Genomic DNA, 17,527 nt, shown 5'->3' with positions numbered 1-17,527 from the left:
GGTTATTTTCTTCAATATTTATCGAACCACCCTGACCTCTTGTTTCGAAACTTTTATGTGAAAAGAGGTGAAAAGCTTTTGTGCCGCGCTTTTCTTCAATGAACTCCATTTTCCTCCTCGCGCTTTCAGTCATGCAAGAGTTCATCCCCACATTAGTTCATTCGCATTCATGATCAAGAACTGTCATCGATGTTTGCGTTACACAACGGAACTGGCGCTGCATAAAGCGTTATATATAGAATAACATTTCAAACTATCCTACACCCATGTAAAAAACTATGCAGCCCAATGCAACATTTTTTAATCGTGAGAACAATCAGATACAATTACTTGGAAAATTTAATTATAGTGAACAATTTTTGAAAATTCCTTCTCATTTTATTTATGATCTACCATAAAATTTTGATCGACAGAAAACAACCTCATCAGGATCTAGGACATCAGGATAGCAATCACTCTAGGTCCTTATGAAAAGTAGAACTCGGCTTGTCAAAAACCAAAACAAAAAATCTTATCAGCGCGAAGGTCGCAAAGTGAAAAGTCTGCCGTGGAAAATCAGTGTTTGTGTCGTTTGCGTGAGTTTTCCGGTGATAACCCAAGTCAGACCGTCCGCCCGGTCAGGTCCCAAGCGAAGCAAGATCCGGCAAGGGCAATGGAACCTCCGGCATTTCATCCGTGCGACGAGGCTGTCATTTCCACAAACGACGATGCCAGCAATTGCAAACGTTCCGCCGTAAAGCTCGGCTATTGGAAGGACGATTTCCTGAGCTATTTCGTTCGCAGCCCGGATCGCAAGGCGCCGGAAATAAACCGAGGCTATTACGCGCGTGTCAAGGGGATCGAGATGTGCATCGAGAAATTTTTCAAGGTGAGCCATTGCGTTTGTTTGCTTCCACCTCATTCCTCCCTGCCTGGCCGGAGTGGGTGGGGATCGGGTAAAAGGATATGCATAAATCATCACTAGGCAGGACTCTACTGCTGTTGAGCAGCGAAAGGAATGGTTATGCTTTGTACCATAAATTAAACTTTTATTAGTTGATACGCACTCAAATATAACTTTGATTACAAAAAAAAAAAACGTTTAGAAGATTTTGAGACGCAGATGAAGGAATTATTCCTCTGAAGCGTTAATAATAATCCACATCCTGCTTTTAAAAATCTTCTAAGTGTTCCGCACGTTCAGTTTTTTCGAATTATTTTCAAATTTTATAAGACTTACTTACCTTTCCATATGTTATAATAATTATTTTCTTATTTATAGAAAATCCATTATAATTTTCCTATTTCAAACTCTTTGCACTTCAGAGTGGCCCAAAGCTGTCAAAACTTAAAAAAAAATAATCAATTCAAAACCTAATTTAATTAGGTTTGCGGGGCCTTCCTTAGTCGAGTGGTTAGAGTCCGGTTACAAAGCGAAGCCATGCTGAACGTGTCTGGATTCGATTCTCGGTCGGTCAAGGATCTTTTCGTATAATGGAAATTTCCTTGACTTCCCTGGACATCATCGTTCCTGCCACACAATATACGAATGCAAAAAATGGCAACTTTGGCAAAGGAAGCTCTCAGTTAATGACTGTGGAAGTGCTCATAAGAACACTAAGCTGAGAAGCAGGCTCTGTCCTAGTGAGGACGTAATGCCAAGAAGAATAAGAAGAAGGTTTACGATTCCCTTTCTTGATTTCTTTAGTATTGAATTACAAATCCCCAAAGCTTCTGATCCATCGGCGTATATTTCGATATTTGACATCTATTATAGAGGTGTCAGCTGAAATTGACGCTTTTGAATATATTTTTTTAAGGGGAAATTTGCTATCAGACGCCTAAAAAGGTAACTCAGGAGTGTGGGAATGCCGCAACAAACGACCCACTAAAACTAGTGAGCTATTATCGCTCAATTGCTCAAGTGGTGTATAGAGGGCACGAATCGCTTCAAGAATGTCTTGAATAATTCCTGCAGGATTCATTGGATAAATTCCTTAGGAACCTTCTTGCGAAAAAGGAACCCCTGTAGAATCTCCGGAGGAACTTCTGGCAGAATTTCTAGATGAATTACTGAAGGTATTCCTGGAGCAATATCTGAACCAATCTAAGAAAGGTACTGCCCATAACTGCATATTTGTAACATTCGACAAAAGTAGGCATTGAGTAAATGGGATACCAAGTTTGCATTTTATTGCAGTATGGGAGGAAACTAAAATTTCAAAAAATCACTAAGACTTCAAAAGTGCTTATTTGAGGCTGAAATTTTGTACAACTCATATCGCAATAAGGGTGCCGGTACCAATGGTTGTAATATACCAGTAGATTAGACTATGGAATAAAACATACATTTTTTATTCCATAGTCCACATGTGTTATTTTTGGTGGATAGATCGCCTCTAGTTTAGTCGATTTGCCTAATTTCAGCTTTTTATTCTATCAAAAAGTCATATAAATAATTAAGTTTACGCAAAAAATTTGCTCCCTTGCACCAATAGTCGCCGTCGTGTTCCAGTAGTGGATCAACGGATGGAAGCAGTTTTTAAAATGGATGTATGAAAATGAAGAAAAGTCCCAGAGATGTACTTTATGCTTCATTCGAAAGATATTAATTGCTGTTTCGAGGGAAAAATGTAAAAGCTATGTAAAAATTTACCATTTTGTTTAAAATTCCTTGTATCAATCCCGAACGTCTACTACTGGAGCACTAGCGCAACTACTGGAACACGTGTACCAATAGTGGCTCAAGCGATTTTATGTTTAAAAAAATAGTTTTATCAATCTTTTTATATTTTTCCCATATAGTATAGGTTGAAATCTTTCTGTTGACGCCGAAAGATCTCTGTTAAGGCTTTTTGTTATTTTGTTATGATTTTTTAAAGCTTAGGTAGTCCACTAATGGCACCGGCACCCTAGTCGGAAAAAAAATTGTGATAGAAATTCCGTAGCTGCTGCATTATGAGGCTCATGTATAATCTCAATGTGACTGTTATGCGGTTACAATTGCCAATGTGACAAAACAACTTGGTATTTTTTCAGAATTTTCTGGAACAATCTCACAGATTTCAGTAAGTTGATCGAAAGTATTTGTCATTTGATGACTCTCCCCGGTATTAACTCGAAATTGTGAAATATGTCGAATGTGACTGTTATGCAGTTATGGGCAGGGTAGTTGCGATCTAAAGTTTATCCTGGAGGATATTAGGAATATCCTCCTACTACTACTGAAGCATGGCAAATTTCAAGTAATCTGCCGGATTTTGTATTCAATTTTGAGTTAATTATTGGTAGAATCCAAGAGAGAATTCCTGAACGGGATCGTAAAGGAATATCTGAAAAAAGAAATCTGAAGGAATTCTTGAAAGAAAATTGGGAAAAAATAATTTGAAATCTTTGGACAAATTGAAGAAGGAATATTATTTGGAAACGTTCTTTACTTAATATATTTTTCAGAAAACTCCTTCAAAAAATTTACATATATTCATTGATATTTTATTCTGGAAATGTCTCCAGAGATTTCTCTTATTTCTCAATAGTTCAAGCATGTGCTAGAATAAGGGCGTAAGACGCATGATCGATTTCTCTTCATAGATCCACTTTTCTGCGAATAAGTTGACAAGAAGCGTTTGCCAGCATTTTGTCAGCTCAGGACGCATTATTGCATCGCTGCCCAGCGGTCTGAAGTGAATAAATGCTAACAAACCCGCATCTGTTCACTGAAGAGAGGATCGATTAAGCAAATTCGATCATGCGGCTTACGCTTTTATTCCAGCATATGCTAGAGCTATGAAATTTTGTAGGAACTGTTTTAGGAATTCTTCAGATGCTCATCAAATTTTGCATTGTTCAGTAAAACTCCCAAATTGTCCCTTAATAATTACTGCAGGGTTTTTTACAGGAACCCTTTAAGATTCCTTCAATTCAAATGTTTCTCCAGAAATTTATTGAGGACTTTTACAAAAAAAAAACCTTCCGGGATTTCATTTTTGACTAGTTCACCCGGCTAAAGTTGTATTGGCACCCTGTAGGTCGTTTTATTATTCAAAGTATTCTCAAAATCACTATATAGTATCTATTTCTCCAGGGGTTCTTCAGCGAATTTTGCAAGAAATTTTTCCAAAAAAAAAATCTATGCATTTCCTTAAGAAGAACTTTCAATAACAACCGTCTTTCTAGACTAGTTCCGATAGAGGTCTATTCCATTACTCCAAGGATTTCTCTAGATAGTTCTTCCAGAGACCCCTACGGTAATTCATCTAGAAAAAATTCCAGAGATTATGCCAGGTATTGCTCCACAAATTTGGACGTATTCAAGGATTATTCCAGAAAAAAATAGGCAGGGATTCCTCCAGCTTAATCTCTTCAGTAATTCTTCCAGAAATTTTTCCAAGGATACTCCAGGCATTTTCTCTAAGGATTTCTCCAAGGATGACTCAAGATATGTCTCCAAGAATTCCTTCAGCAATTTATCCAGGTAATCTTTCTGAGATTTTTCCAGCTGTTTCTTCAGATTTTTTTTCCAGAGATTACTCCAGAATACCCTTTTTATGGTTTCTCCAGAAATTGTTCTAGGGATTTTTTTCAGAAATTCCTCCAGAGATTTTCCCGGGTAGTCCCGCAAAACTCCGGCAAGAATTTCTCCAGGGATTTTTCCAGAGATTTAACCAAAGCTTCCTTTCAAGAATTCTCCCAGAATTCCCTCTAGGGATTCCTCCATAAAATATTACAAGGATTTCTTAATATTTTTCTATGAATACTTCAACTGTTATAAAGAATTTATCGAGTGCGCAGAGTTAGGAACCTAAATGCGCAGAATAAGGAGCATTGCAAAAATGAGTGCGCAGAGTTAGGAACACGGACACCCTTGAGAAAAATCAAAAATTGCAATACAGAATCATTACTTAGTGAAGCGCACGGAAATCCCGCGAAATGTCTATGTAAAGCTAGTTCAAAACATAAAAATGTGGTATAGGTCTATCCACTTAAAACAGATTCTGAATACTTATCCTTCAATTCCGTTTGATTTCTCCCAAAAGACTAGTTCTTAACACATTCATGATAAAAGTGTTCATAATGACAGCGAGTGCAGTAAAATTGATCGAAGTGATTTTATTTTGTTACTGTAACTTTCTTGATCGTAGTGCCAAATCGTAGTTTGATTAGCTTTTAACTATTTAGTGATGATAACAGAAGGTGAAGTGATGTGATGGAAAGTGTACATATATGATGTGTATTACGGAAGTTAATGAGTGATAATCGGTGATATAAGTGATAGTGTTAAAAAAGTGACAGTGACTGATGTAATGAAATGGGGAATGAGGACCTTTAAACAAAACTATTTCGTTCTTCACTTCAATCACTTTAGTAGCATTTCAAGTCTTATTATAGTTTTATAGTAGTCTGGAACCAAGACTGCAAAACTACAGCAAGGGTTGATTGCTGCTAGAGTACACAGTGACCATTTGAGCAACATTGCTTAGGAACGTCTGTGATATGAATGTAATAGAGGCTTATAAAAGCAAATGTTGGGCAGGAGCTTAGGGCAGATTAAAAGTCCCAGTACTACCCTATCGCTACTGACAAAAAAAAAGACCTCCAGGCATTGTTCAAACAAATATATTATAAACTTTTACAAGAATTCCTCGATAAATTTGACCCGGGATTCCACATTAAGTTCCTCCAGATTTTTCTCACGGCATTTCCCCAGCATTTCATCAAAATATTATCGTTGTTGTTCAAACATATACTTGAAAAAAATCTAATAAAATTTCCAATCTCCAAGTATTCTTCATAACATTATTCGAGGTTCCATACTACAGCAATTATTTCAGTAATTGGATTATTTATAAATAGCTTTTTTTTGTCCGAATTTCATCGAAGCATTGCTTCAGAACGCCTTGTAGGAAATTATTCAGATATTATTATTTCCTTGCAATTTATCAAGAAATTTTAAGGCAGAATTTTATCAACAATATAGAAGTTCTTTCAGAGATCCTTGTAACAAATCATCAAAGCATGCTTAGAACTCACACAAGTTTCATCTGAGGTTACTCTTTTTTTTTTTGAAATTTTTCGCGGATATTTCTGGACAAACATTTCAAAAGGGCACATCGACATTGATAAACATTGGCTTTGCAAGACGCTGTTGAGCCCAATTCAACTCGATCATGCCCACCAATACCACTATCAGGAAGAGCTAACACCAATCTTTCTAATACTGGTGTTAGTTTGCGTGGGCGGGCCAAAAAGGGCTCAACAGCAACGTTTCTAAAAATGGCTCAAGAACTCTTGGGCCCTTTTCAAATGTTTGTCCAGATTTAGTAAAATTTTCTCCAAAAGTTGAAAAATTGCCTCCTCCAGCCTTTTTGGAAATTATCTAAAATTTTGAAAAAAAAAAATACTCAGAAGCCAATATCGGTATTGAAAGAGTTATTACTACTAATGGCAAAAAAAAACTCAAAAACTTGCTATGCAGTTTGAAAGCGCGCACAATTTTAATTTAGGACTTACTAGTCCAATAGAAAATCAAGTTACAGTAAGTTTTCTGACAAATGGAATACCTCAGGGATGTCAAGAATCCTTGTTTGCGGATGACACAAGCCCCTCCGCCAAAGGACGAAGCCTGAATGTCATCTGTAGTCGATTGCAAAAAAGTTTTGATATTTTTTCTTCGTACTACTTCGTACAAAAATGGAAGATTTCTCCAAATGCTTCCAAAACTCATCTAATAATATTCCCACATTCCCACCAAAAGCTCTTCATTTTTGAAACTTTCAAGTAGGGAGTCGATGCCGATTATGGACCCTTTGCATATTATGGACCCTCTACAGAAAAACATAAAATTAACACTCAAAGCAACTTTATTGCTATGAAAATCCACCGGGGGAACTTCGATTACATTGTTAGTCAGCAGTTTCAGGCAAAATATTTGGTTTGAGACGCATAAATACAGATATTTGAACAGTTTTGTAAATGAAACCACACAAGAGGGTCCATAATACGCATTTCCAGGTGGGTCCATAATAGGCTCGTCGGCAGCGAGTCGGATTACATGGGAATCAAATGGAGGGTCCATAATACGCAACGTCAAATTTGTAAACAATCCTATTATGGACCCCGGGAGGGTCCATAATAGGCATTCGGACAACAGTTTTTCAAATGCATATTTCGCTGGAAAAATCGAATGATTTTGTATGTTTCATAAACGTACTATGAAGTAAAGACATTGAATTTGTTGTTAGACTCCACAAAACGTATATGCGTCTGAGATATCATTGCGGAAAAGCGTCTAGAATGAATTTCAGCTACTAAGGGGTCCATTACTAGCATCGAAACCCTAGACATGTTGTCACGATGAGAGGGGTTCCAATAAATTGGTATCTGGGGTCATGCTAGATAAGAATTTAACTTTCAAAAATCACATTGAGGGCATTCAAGCCAAATGTAATAAATATGTAAAATGTCTTTATCCCCTTATTAATAGAAAATCAAAACTTTGTCTTAAGAACAAGCTTTTGATATTCAAACAAATTTTCATGCCAGCCATGTTTTATGCTGTACCAATATGGACTAGCTGTTGTAATACCAGAAAGAAAACTGCAGAGGATTCAAAATAAATTTTTGAAAATGATGCTGAAGCTTCCTCCCTGGTATAGTACCAATGAGTTACATAGAATATCCAATGTTGAAACATTGGAACTAATGTCAAATAAAATAATTGATAATTTTCGACAAAAATTATTACAATCTTTTATTGAATGCGTTAATTGAAAGCGTTTTTGTTTCTCTTGTAAGCAGATGAAATCAACTTACCTGTAAAAATTCTGAACTGCTACGGCAAATGAAATTTAATATGTTGTCAACAAAATGGTAGGGGGAAGTCCTCTATGGCCGGACAGTTTGAATTTTCCAAAAACGAATAATGATATTAAGATTTCAGTATTCCCGGATTATACCAAAACCCATTTTTGCAGTGTGTACAAACTATGACGTTTTCATGTTCAAACGTAAACAAACAGTAGCTGTTAAAAGTTTCACTCTGATACAATCTATCAAAAAAATGTGAAACGATAAAATTTCATACAAGTGTAGCTACAAATGTTTCTTATAATTCAAGCTGAATTGTCTCCGTACGTTGACTTCAGTAAGTTTTGCACCAATCACAATGCAAAATTTATTAGAAAATGTATAATTTCAAAGAAAAGCAACCTTTTTTGTAAACCATTGCAAGTCCTCTATGGCCGGACACTTCTTGTCCTCTATGACCGGACAGTGAAGGTAGCCATGAACACGAATTTTTACTATGGTTCTTTAACTAGATACATGTTGTGATACGGAAATCGGGTAAGGGAGAGTTGACTGTACCTAAGAGCACACTTCAATTTTCGAGCTGACAAAGAAATTGTAAAGAATTATAAACGCGTTGAATTCTCGAAGACATTTTCATCTGAATACGAACAACCGCTTATGCAACATAGATGGCGACTTATGGCGAATCGATCTATGGCGCTGATCAAGAAGGAGTTTATAGAACTGGCCTATGATCTCGCTAATATGCTTCATACGCTGTACAGATTGAACCTACAAGGTATGTGCTGACATACGAAGCACTCCTTGGCCTTTCTGTGGGTTTGGTGTAAACTTTGATGGCGAAAATCATAGTGTCCGGCCATAGAGGGCACTTTTCAGTGCACACCATTTTTGGTACATAATGTTATCCATCATAAGAATGAATTGTAAAGGTTTATGTTTGTTCTCATGTGAGTTTTTACTTAAAATAATGTGTTTTTTTTTATACTGTACGAAAATTAACGGTAAAACTAATGTAGATTTTGAGCATTATTAGTTTTACCAGATTTTAGCATAATTTAGTTTTACCAGATTAGGAAGACAGTGTTATCTAACACGGAATACCTAGATATCATTTCTCATATCATATGTAATGTTTAAAATTATGTATAAAAAATAAATTGTAATCGTTGTTTAATTGTCCAACCATTTTTTTTTTATTCTTTCCAGAAAACAGGTGACAAATGTCAAATCATAAACCTCGGTTGTGGCTTCGACACCTTGTACTGGAGACTACGTGAATCCGGCCACATGATCTCCAACTTTGTCGAGATGGACTTTCCCACTGTGACTGCGAAAAAGTGCTACATGATCAAACGAAACAAAATTCTGCTGGAAAAAATCCACGTCGAAGGTTCGTTGGTTGATACTGATAGATTCTTACTGATGGTCAACCGCATTATTGTTTTACTTACAGATGGAGAAGTTCGCTTGAGTTCAACCGATTTGCACTCAACCAATTATCACATAGTCGGAGTAGATTTGCGCAACATCGACGAGGTGGCCGTCAAACTGCAACAGTCCGAGGTGGACTTCAGCATCCCGACAATCTTCTTGGCCGAGTGTGTGCTGGTGTACATTGAGCTACCGAACAGCAACAATCTACTGAAGTGGTTTGCTGGGAATTTTCAATCGGCAGCGTTTGTCAACTACGAACAGGTCAACATGAACGACCGGTTCGGTGAAGTCATGCTGAACAACCTGAGACAGCGAGGCTGTAGCCTGGCGGGAGTGGAAGCTTGCGTATCGCTGGAAACGCAGATTTCAAGGTGAGTTGAAAGGAGAGCCAGGGTTGCTACCGAACCGGGAGATGCGGTCTATGAGTCCTCTCGTGGTGTAGGGGTAACGCGTTCTATCTAGTGAACAGGTAGTCGTGAGTTTGATTCTCGCCGAAAAGATGTGTAACTTTTTCGCAAATTTCTCATCAATTTGTCCATTTGTAATAAAAAAAAGTATATGTAATGTTTAGTTGTTCGGAGTATTGCAAAATAAGGGTTCAATGGCGTTAGAAAAGCCCTGTCAAAGTAAAGAAGTACTGCGAACAAGATAATATAAACCTGAAATTTCTGAAACTATACCGGGAAAACCGCGAATGGAAATTTGATGGTCACCCTGGGAGAGAACTCTTCGCAGAAATTACCAATACAAGCATTGTTCCTTTCAGATTCTTGAACTGCAATTGGCATGGAGCTCGAGCGTGGGACATGGTGCAAATCTACCACAGTATACCGGCGGCCGAACGTGCTCGAATCGAACGCATCGAAATGCTCGACGAGGCTGAACTGTTGATGCAACTTTTTCAACACTACTGCATCTCGGTAGCCTGGATCGGCGATCTGTTCCAGGATATCGAAATCACGTAAGTACTGCGTTCAATCTATCTACTCCCACCTACCCAAAGGCGACTACTTCAATCCAATGCCATCCATTGCAGTGTTGAAAAACGACTTTCATCCTTGAACATTGACTAATTGAACCGAGATGGCATCTTTTGCTGCCACACCGCTCGTCGTACTGGCAGATGTTGAACTTATTATTTATTTCGTACATGGCACTTTCTAGTTCATTTTTTTTTCTCGTTGATAACGTTAGTCAATAGTTTAAGAACAAAATGCAAAAGTCACCTCCGTCGTGACTCATGTCGGTAAACGTAACAGTTCTGTTGTTGAGTTAATTCATTTTTGACCGCTACTATATTTATTTATTCAAAAAATGTCATTATATTACCAAATATTCTAAATTGTGCCCTTCGCCAATTAGCAAGTTTTCGAACGAAATGAAAACGAACATAAGCTTTCAATACTATTGTGCAAAAAATGATCAAAAAACAGTATCTTTCAAATGTTCAACCTAAACCTATATTTATCAATGTAGTGTGATGTTCCAACTGAAGCAAATCAAATAAAATATTTACGGTCACAACTACATTATGGAGGGACAAACCAAACAAATAGCAGTAATGTTAAATACCGTACCATAACAAATAGCATCCCATTAGCTCCCAACTTCGGAAACTGTCTTGACTGTAGGTAGATTTAACAAATTTTGTCGATTCTAATTCGTACTCGTCGGAGATTAGCAAAGTATGTGCACGGTTTGCCATTATATTCATTATTCGATCAATCATTCTCGCACTGAACGAACCCATTTAGCGATTTTGAGTAGGTATTCTTTGAATTATTCACTTCACATCCAACATCCAGTCATCTGATAGAAATAGACAAGAGGAAAGAGTACGGAATGAAAAAAGTGTGTCATTATATTTCAGGTGTATCGTTTAACCTAAACTTCAGGTAGAAACTTGTTGCTATAATTGTAAGTAATGGAAAATAAAAATCGTGGAAATAAATTGGGAACATTCGTTTTTCCGGTAGCTATATATCACTATCATAATTTGAATGATGTCAATCATACACGATGCCTGGAATTAATATCACCGATGATGTCACATAATAAATTAGGTGGTTAGAAGTAAAGGGGCGTAAGTGACAAACACCTGGTTCCATACTAATTGTATAAGAGCCATAAGGCCTTTTGGTGCGTCATCACAAAATGGCTTCTTCCAAAATCATTAACATATTGCTATGATAGTATTGGTATTTGCAACATCGATGAAATATAACTGCTTATCACCTGATTTAATGGATAATTTATGCGAAGAAAAATGCTTCAGGTGGTATTTCAATATTTAATCAACACTTTCAGATACAGCATTATCAATTTAGCGACAATATACATGAGATTTATATTCTCAAAAAAAATCTCCGATTTCATGCCGCATTTCATTGCCTCACACAACTACACTTGTAAACAGAAGGTGCTTACCTTTTCGATTGTAATTCAGCGGCAAGCATTTGTGTTTTGGATCCCATATTGCGCTCACTACACTTCCACTAAACAAATCTTTCATTTACTTCCCTTAAAGGAACACATTTCAAACGGGAATCAAATATTTATAAAGTTTTATCAACCGCAACACTCAAAACTATTATGGCGGTGGTTTTCACTTGCTGCGAATCGACGCCGCCACCGCACACTGAGACATGCCTGTGTTTATAGTCTAAAATATCCAAATTTTTTTCTGTTGTATTAATTTTCAGTGCGGATAGGTTGGGCAAAGCATAGAAACTTGAAATTCATACGTTGTTTGTTTTTCGATTCTCTCAAATTACAAAAACCATCTCTACGAAGCATAAAATCATACCAATAGTTTATCAATTTGGACCACCCAAAATAATTGAAAAGCTCCACAGTGCGATGCGTCGGGATGCGTCGGAAGGCGTCTATCGTATGTGCACAATCATCGCGATCGTTGAGCGCAGTGATGTCAGAGTTGCTATCTGTAAAATCATAGCATTCAATGTGAATTGATCACAAAAATCACTAAAATTTTATTAAATCAGTGATCTTGTGATGGAAAACTATTTGCAAAATGATAAGTTTTTATGATATGCAGCAAAAGTTCCGAAAACAAGCATGTAAAAATTGCTAGAAAAATCTGTCACCAATCACCTGGCAACACCGTCATCCCTTGCAAACATAAACCGTACCGATGCATAACAAAAATATGAGATAAATCCAATTAAAAACTGAGAAATTTCGTTGCCCTTCATTAAATTGTAATGTTTTCTTTTGATATGTACGATTGAAGAGTTGATTTTGATTTCCAATACTCGTCAATCTACTAAATTTTCCATGTGTTTACATAAAAATATGCTTAACACAAATGTTATATTTTTTGTTTGTTTGTTTTGAAAATATACATGGAAAAGCGACACTACTACTATTACATCAATGATGATTCTAATGATTCTTTGACTTACACGCCGCTTCACCATAAACAAGCCAATTTTCTACAAATTTTATATTTTTTTTTTCTGATGGACAGAAAGTTATCTAAAAATTTCTTTGGAAATTTTGAAACCGGTCGAGGATCTTTTCGGGTTGGAAATTTTCTCGACTTCCCAGGGCATAAAGTATCATCGTACCTGCCACACGATATACGCATGTAAAAATGGTCATTGGCATAGTAAGCTCTCAGTTAATAACTGTGGAATGCTCATAAGAACACTAAGCTGAGAAGCAGGCTCTGTCCCAGTTGGGACGTAACGCCAGAAAGAAGAAGAAATGGACCACAACCTCAACACCAACTAGACTACCTCTGTTTCTATCTGCAAACATATACTTCATTTCGGTAGAATTGATGGTTAAGTCTATTCTCACTATCTCCCTATTACAAGGCATAATGGTCTTTTCCATTGCCTTGTAATCGATGCCAATGCGGTCGATATCGTTCTCAATGCCAACGATATACACTAGGTTCGATAAAAAGAATCGTTTTTACTCCACACCGCTCATTCTATTCTAGAATGAAACTGAGTGTCGTCTCAAAATTTGAGCTTATTTGGATGAATAGGGCTCATTCACAAATTTCATAACGCTGGAGGGGGTGGGTGGGTGTCCTAAAACGATGTTACGGCCCATATAAAAACTGAATGATATTCATACAAAAAGCGTTACAAGGGGGTGGGTAGGTGTCCAAAATGGCCAATTTCAGCGTTATGAAATAAATGAATGAGCCCATACTGAAACTGCAAAGTTTCTATGGGAATTACTATGATATAACCAAGCACACCATTTGATACCATTATGAGTAACAACTTTGTTGAAGATCGTTTTCAAATCGGCCGCCTCAATAACTAGTTATTGATTTTTGCATGCGTTGAAATTCTTTGTGATGAGAGATGAACTCAAGGAGCGTCTGGTCGTGGCGATGCTATTTTCAAGTCTACCAAAATCATACGGGAGCTTGGTCACGGCACTGGAAAGTCGGCCGGAGAAGGATCTTACTGTTGCATTCGTCAAGTGTAAGTTACTAGACGAAGGAAGTAGCGCCTGGCGGCAGAGAAAGTACTGCGAACCGGTGATAAATCTACAGGACTCTCATCTGCACGACCAAACGTAACGTGCCACTACTGCAACAAGGAAGGACACTACCTAAGTAACCATGGAGCATTATATCATTGCTTATATGAAGCAGCTGCATTGCCGTAAACCTACCATTAAAGTAGTTTAAAAGTGAAAAAAGGCCCTGATATAGTCGAACTAATGCAATAATGTTTATAAAGCAACCAAGCAATTCATAAAGTAATATTGATGCATTGATACATTTGTAATGTAGCGTTAATGCTTGACAGCTCTTGTAACTTGTCGAATAAAAGCAATGTCGCATCAGTATTGTTGATATGCAGTAGAATACGTGCAATGTTATAATGCTTGGTGTTACTTGGGTACCGTCGTGATTGCAAGAAGCTTGGAGCTTGAAGAACAGCAAGGCTGCTGATCAGAAGAGACTGAAACAGAAGGTGAAGAGAGCCACTACTGACGAAACATGCCTTACTGCAGATACCGGTGGTCAACAATTGTGTCTAGACACAACATGATAGCGGACTTTTGATAGCGGACGGAAAGCGAATCAGGGCCAACCAGTCCATCGACATGGATGGAGACAACATCTTTTATAGTGACAGAGGCCTGGATTGGCTTGTAAGTTGGATCAGTTGTGCATCCAGTCTACTGTAAATCGCTGCAGTTGATATAGGGCATGTTCAAGGTGTGGGGCCAAGGGCATTAGTGTAGGCATATTCCAAGACGTCAACGGTGAAGGAAACCCAAATGAACATCAAGCTGACTCAAGTGTATCACGTTCCGGCACTAGCTGGGAATCTTCTCTTGGTAAGCAAGATCACCGATCAAGGATTCTCAATGCTTTTCGATAAGACGTCATGCCAGATCCTCAAGAACGGAGAAACGCACGTTTTGGAGAATGGCGAGCCAATCTGTATCATCCCAAGACACAATCAGAGTAGACAATGCTAACCGCCGACAGACATCCGGAGCAACGCGTTGTTTTGTGGCACCACCGGTTGGGACACCGTAGCATCGATGCAATTAAGAAAGTCGTGCGTGAATGGATGCAGTGGAATCACTATGCAAGATTGCGGCGTACAAATGATGTGTGGAACATGTTACGAAGGCAAGATGGTAAGTCTGCCATTCCCAAAGGCATCCGAAAGCAGGAGCAAGGCAGTAGGAGATCTCATCCATCCGGACTTGGCTGATCCATTCGCAATGAAGAAATGAAAGATACAGCAATACGTCAATTTGATCCAGAACCAGTCCGGCCGGAAGCTAAAAAGTTTTCGAACCGATTGTGGGGGTGAGTACTCTAGCGACAAACTGAAGAAGTACTTCGCGGATAACGGCATTTCTTAGAGATGTACCGAATAGCACTATTCGACCGACTGCCGAATAGTTGAATTTTTCTTAATCGGCCAAACGAATATTCGACCGAATAATGTCCCAATATTCGGCGGAATAAAATCTTAATATCTTAATATTGTTATTTTAAGTCTGGATTAGCATTCTAAATTTAATTAGGCGGCATCCATTTATTACGTAACGCTAAAATTGAAATTTTTTGACCTGCACTATGTGGGTAAAATGAATAGCTGTTGGTGGTAAAATGAACATCATGCAAAAAACGTGAGTAAAACAAATATTTTTGAAATTTTTCGTTGCATTCCCGAAAATATATCCATTAATTATTGTAACCCATTACAGATGAAAACTAAAGGTACCAGATTTGACATCATATCATAACGATATTGACTTCACTGAAAAACCTCAAGATTCCCGAGCTAAAAGTTACGTCAGTTCTAATTTTCAAACGTGTTTTTTAAATCTTAGTTTTCGTTGACATCTTACTTCAATTGAACCCGTATCAACCCGAACACTCCGATTTATGCTCTAAATCGTCCGTGCGTGATAAACATTCAATCAAATTTGGGTTTTCTCGGTAAAAGGCACGGTGTTCATTTTACCACCCTTGTTCATTTTTTTCATCACTTCCTCTGGACCCGTTAAATAGAGAATGTGTCGCCTCTTTGCATTAAGGTTCCCCCAAATCAACGCGATTTTTTTTTCAGCGATTCCGTTGTTGTGTTGCTGCAAGCACTCTTATATGATACTATCTAGATCAACGCGACTAAAATCGCAGCGATATCGCACCTCCGTGGCTTGGGCACGCTCATAAAACTGTGCATGCAGCGAAATCGTGGCGATTGTTTGTCGCTGTCGCTGTATAAAATCGCCTTGATTTGGGGGAGCCTTTAATCGAGCCTCTTTACTCTTGCTTCGGTCTCTCACTTCGCGCCTCTTTAATGTCACTCCATGTTCTCTCATTTTCGCGCATCGGTCCGACTGGTTAGTGTGCTTTTTCTGTTGTCTTAAAAAGCGACGCAAAGTTATAAAATGGCCGAAAACAAACGATCATCGATTTGGAAGTTTTTTGTGGAAATCGACGGTGGCCGTCGGGCTAAATGTGTTGATTGCAATGCCATGATTTCGCGAGGTGGTATCGAAAAAGCGGCTACGAATTGAAGTATGATTAATCACCTGAAGAAAAATTCGGCTTCGCATCGTATTTACCGGGAGAAAGAAGCTGAGCGCAAAGTTTCGAAATCGGCGAAGGATTCATCTCAGCCTACAATCCAGGAATGTTTTGCTGTCAGCCAAATGTGGGATTTGAATTCGTCCAAAGCAAAAGAAGTAACCAATTCGATCGCGGAAATGATAATTTTGGATCACCTATCAGTGTCCATGGCTGAAGATATGGGATTCCTTCGCTTAATGGCAAAGCTGCAGCTGAAATTTAAGGTTTGTTATTTTATTTTTTCTTCATTTGAATTAGGTGTTACTTTGAACATTTTACGTTTTTATTATGTAGGTTCCCAGCAGAAAACACTTCACATCAACGGTATTACCAGAAATGTATTGAAGGTGCAAAAGGATGATCAAGAGCGTCAAGAGCGCTCTACCTCAGCATGACGACGAAGACGGTGGTTACTTTTCATTTACGACGGACATTTGGTCTTCCCCTAACAATAAATCTATGATTAGCTTGACCGCCCATTGGTTCGATAAAGCAGGAAGGTTAAAGACGCTATTGCAAAATCACGCAATATTGTAACGCTCTTACATACTATGCAGGAGAAGTTTGTACGGTGAAAAAAATTGACGGAGTATGAATGGAACTTAACCGGTCGTCTTCTCGAGCTTTTGAAACCATTCGAAGAAATAACTAGAATTGTCAGCTCAGAAGATTCATGTATTTCGAAAGTTATTCCATATTTTGCGACCCTTAAGCTTTACCTGGAGATGCCAAACAGCGAACATAAGGGAATCGAACTCATAAAAGAAACCATGCTGAACAGTTTGAACTCTAGATTCAAGCATGTTTTTGACAATAATGTGTTCACTTTTGCTACAATGCTGGATCTAAGATTCAAACTGAATTTTATTCCGGAAGATCGTCACACTACCTTAACCGATCAAACAGTAACCGAAATCCTCGCTCAAACTGAAAATCAACCGACGCCAAATGAGAAGCAAAATGAAGCGCAAAACCATGCAGATTCCTCATATGGTTTCTGAAAATACTTCGAGGAAATCGGAGCAAATAAACCGCGGATCAACAACCCATCGCTATGCACCATAAAAAACGAACTTTGACAGTAGCTTTCTCAAGACAATATGGAGAGAATGGAAAGTCCGTACACTTGGTGGACTTCAAACAAGTACAAATTTCCAAAAGTCTTCAAACTTGCTAAGCGGTATCTCTCAGCCCCTGCAAGTACTG

At 38.0% G+C, this 17,527-nt stretch overlaps 1 protein-coding gene across 1 annotated transcript; it reads left to right on the top strand.

Annotated features, from left to right (window-relative positions):
• Positions 1 to 480: 480 nt before the first annotated feature.
• LOC5565351 (leucine carboxyl methyltransferase 1) lies at positions 481 to 11,176 on the top strand. Its single transcript, XM_001649696.2, has 5 exons — positions 481 to 868; positions 8,998 to 9,181; positions 9,245 to 9,596; positions 9,992 to 10,186; positions 10,262 to 11,176. The coding sequence occupies exons 1-5, from the start codon at positions 653 to 655 to the stop codon at positions 10,296 to 10,298; spliced, it is 984 nt and encodes a 327-aa protein (XP_001649746.1). The 5' UTR covers positions 481 to 652; the 3' UTR covers positions 10,299 to 11,176.
• The last annotated feature ends 6,351 nt before the right edge of the window (positions 11,177 to 17,527 follow it).

The sequence above is a fragment of the Aedes aegypti genome, chromosome 2 (assembly GCF_002204515.2).
Source record: "Aedes aegypti strain LVP_AGWG chromosome 2, AaegL5.0 Primary Assembly, whole genome shotgun sequence".
NCBI lineage: Eukaryota > Metazoa > Arthropoda > Insecta > Diptera > Culicidae > Aedes > Aedes aegypti.
This window is presented reverse-complemented; position numbering and strand designations above follow the sequence as displayed.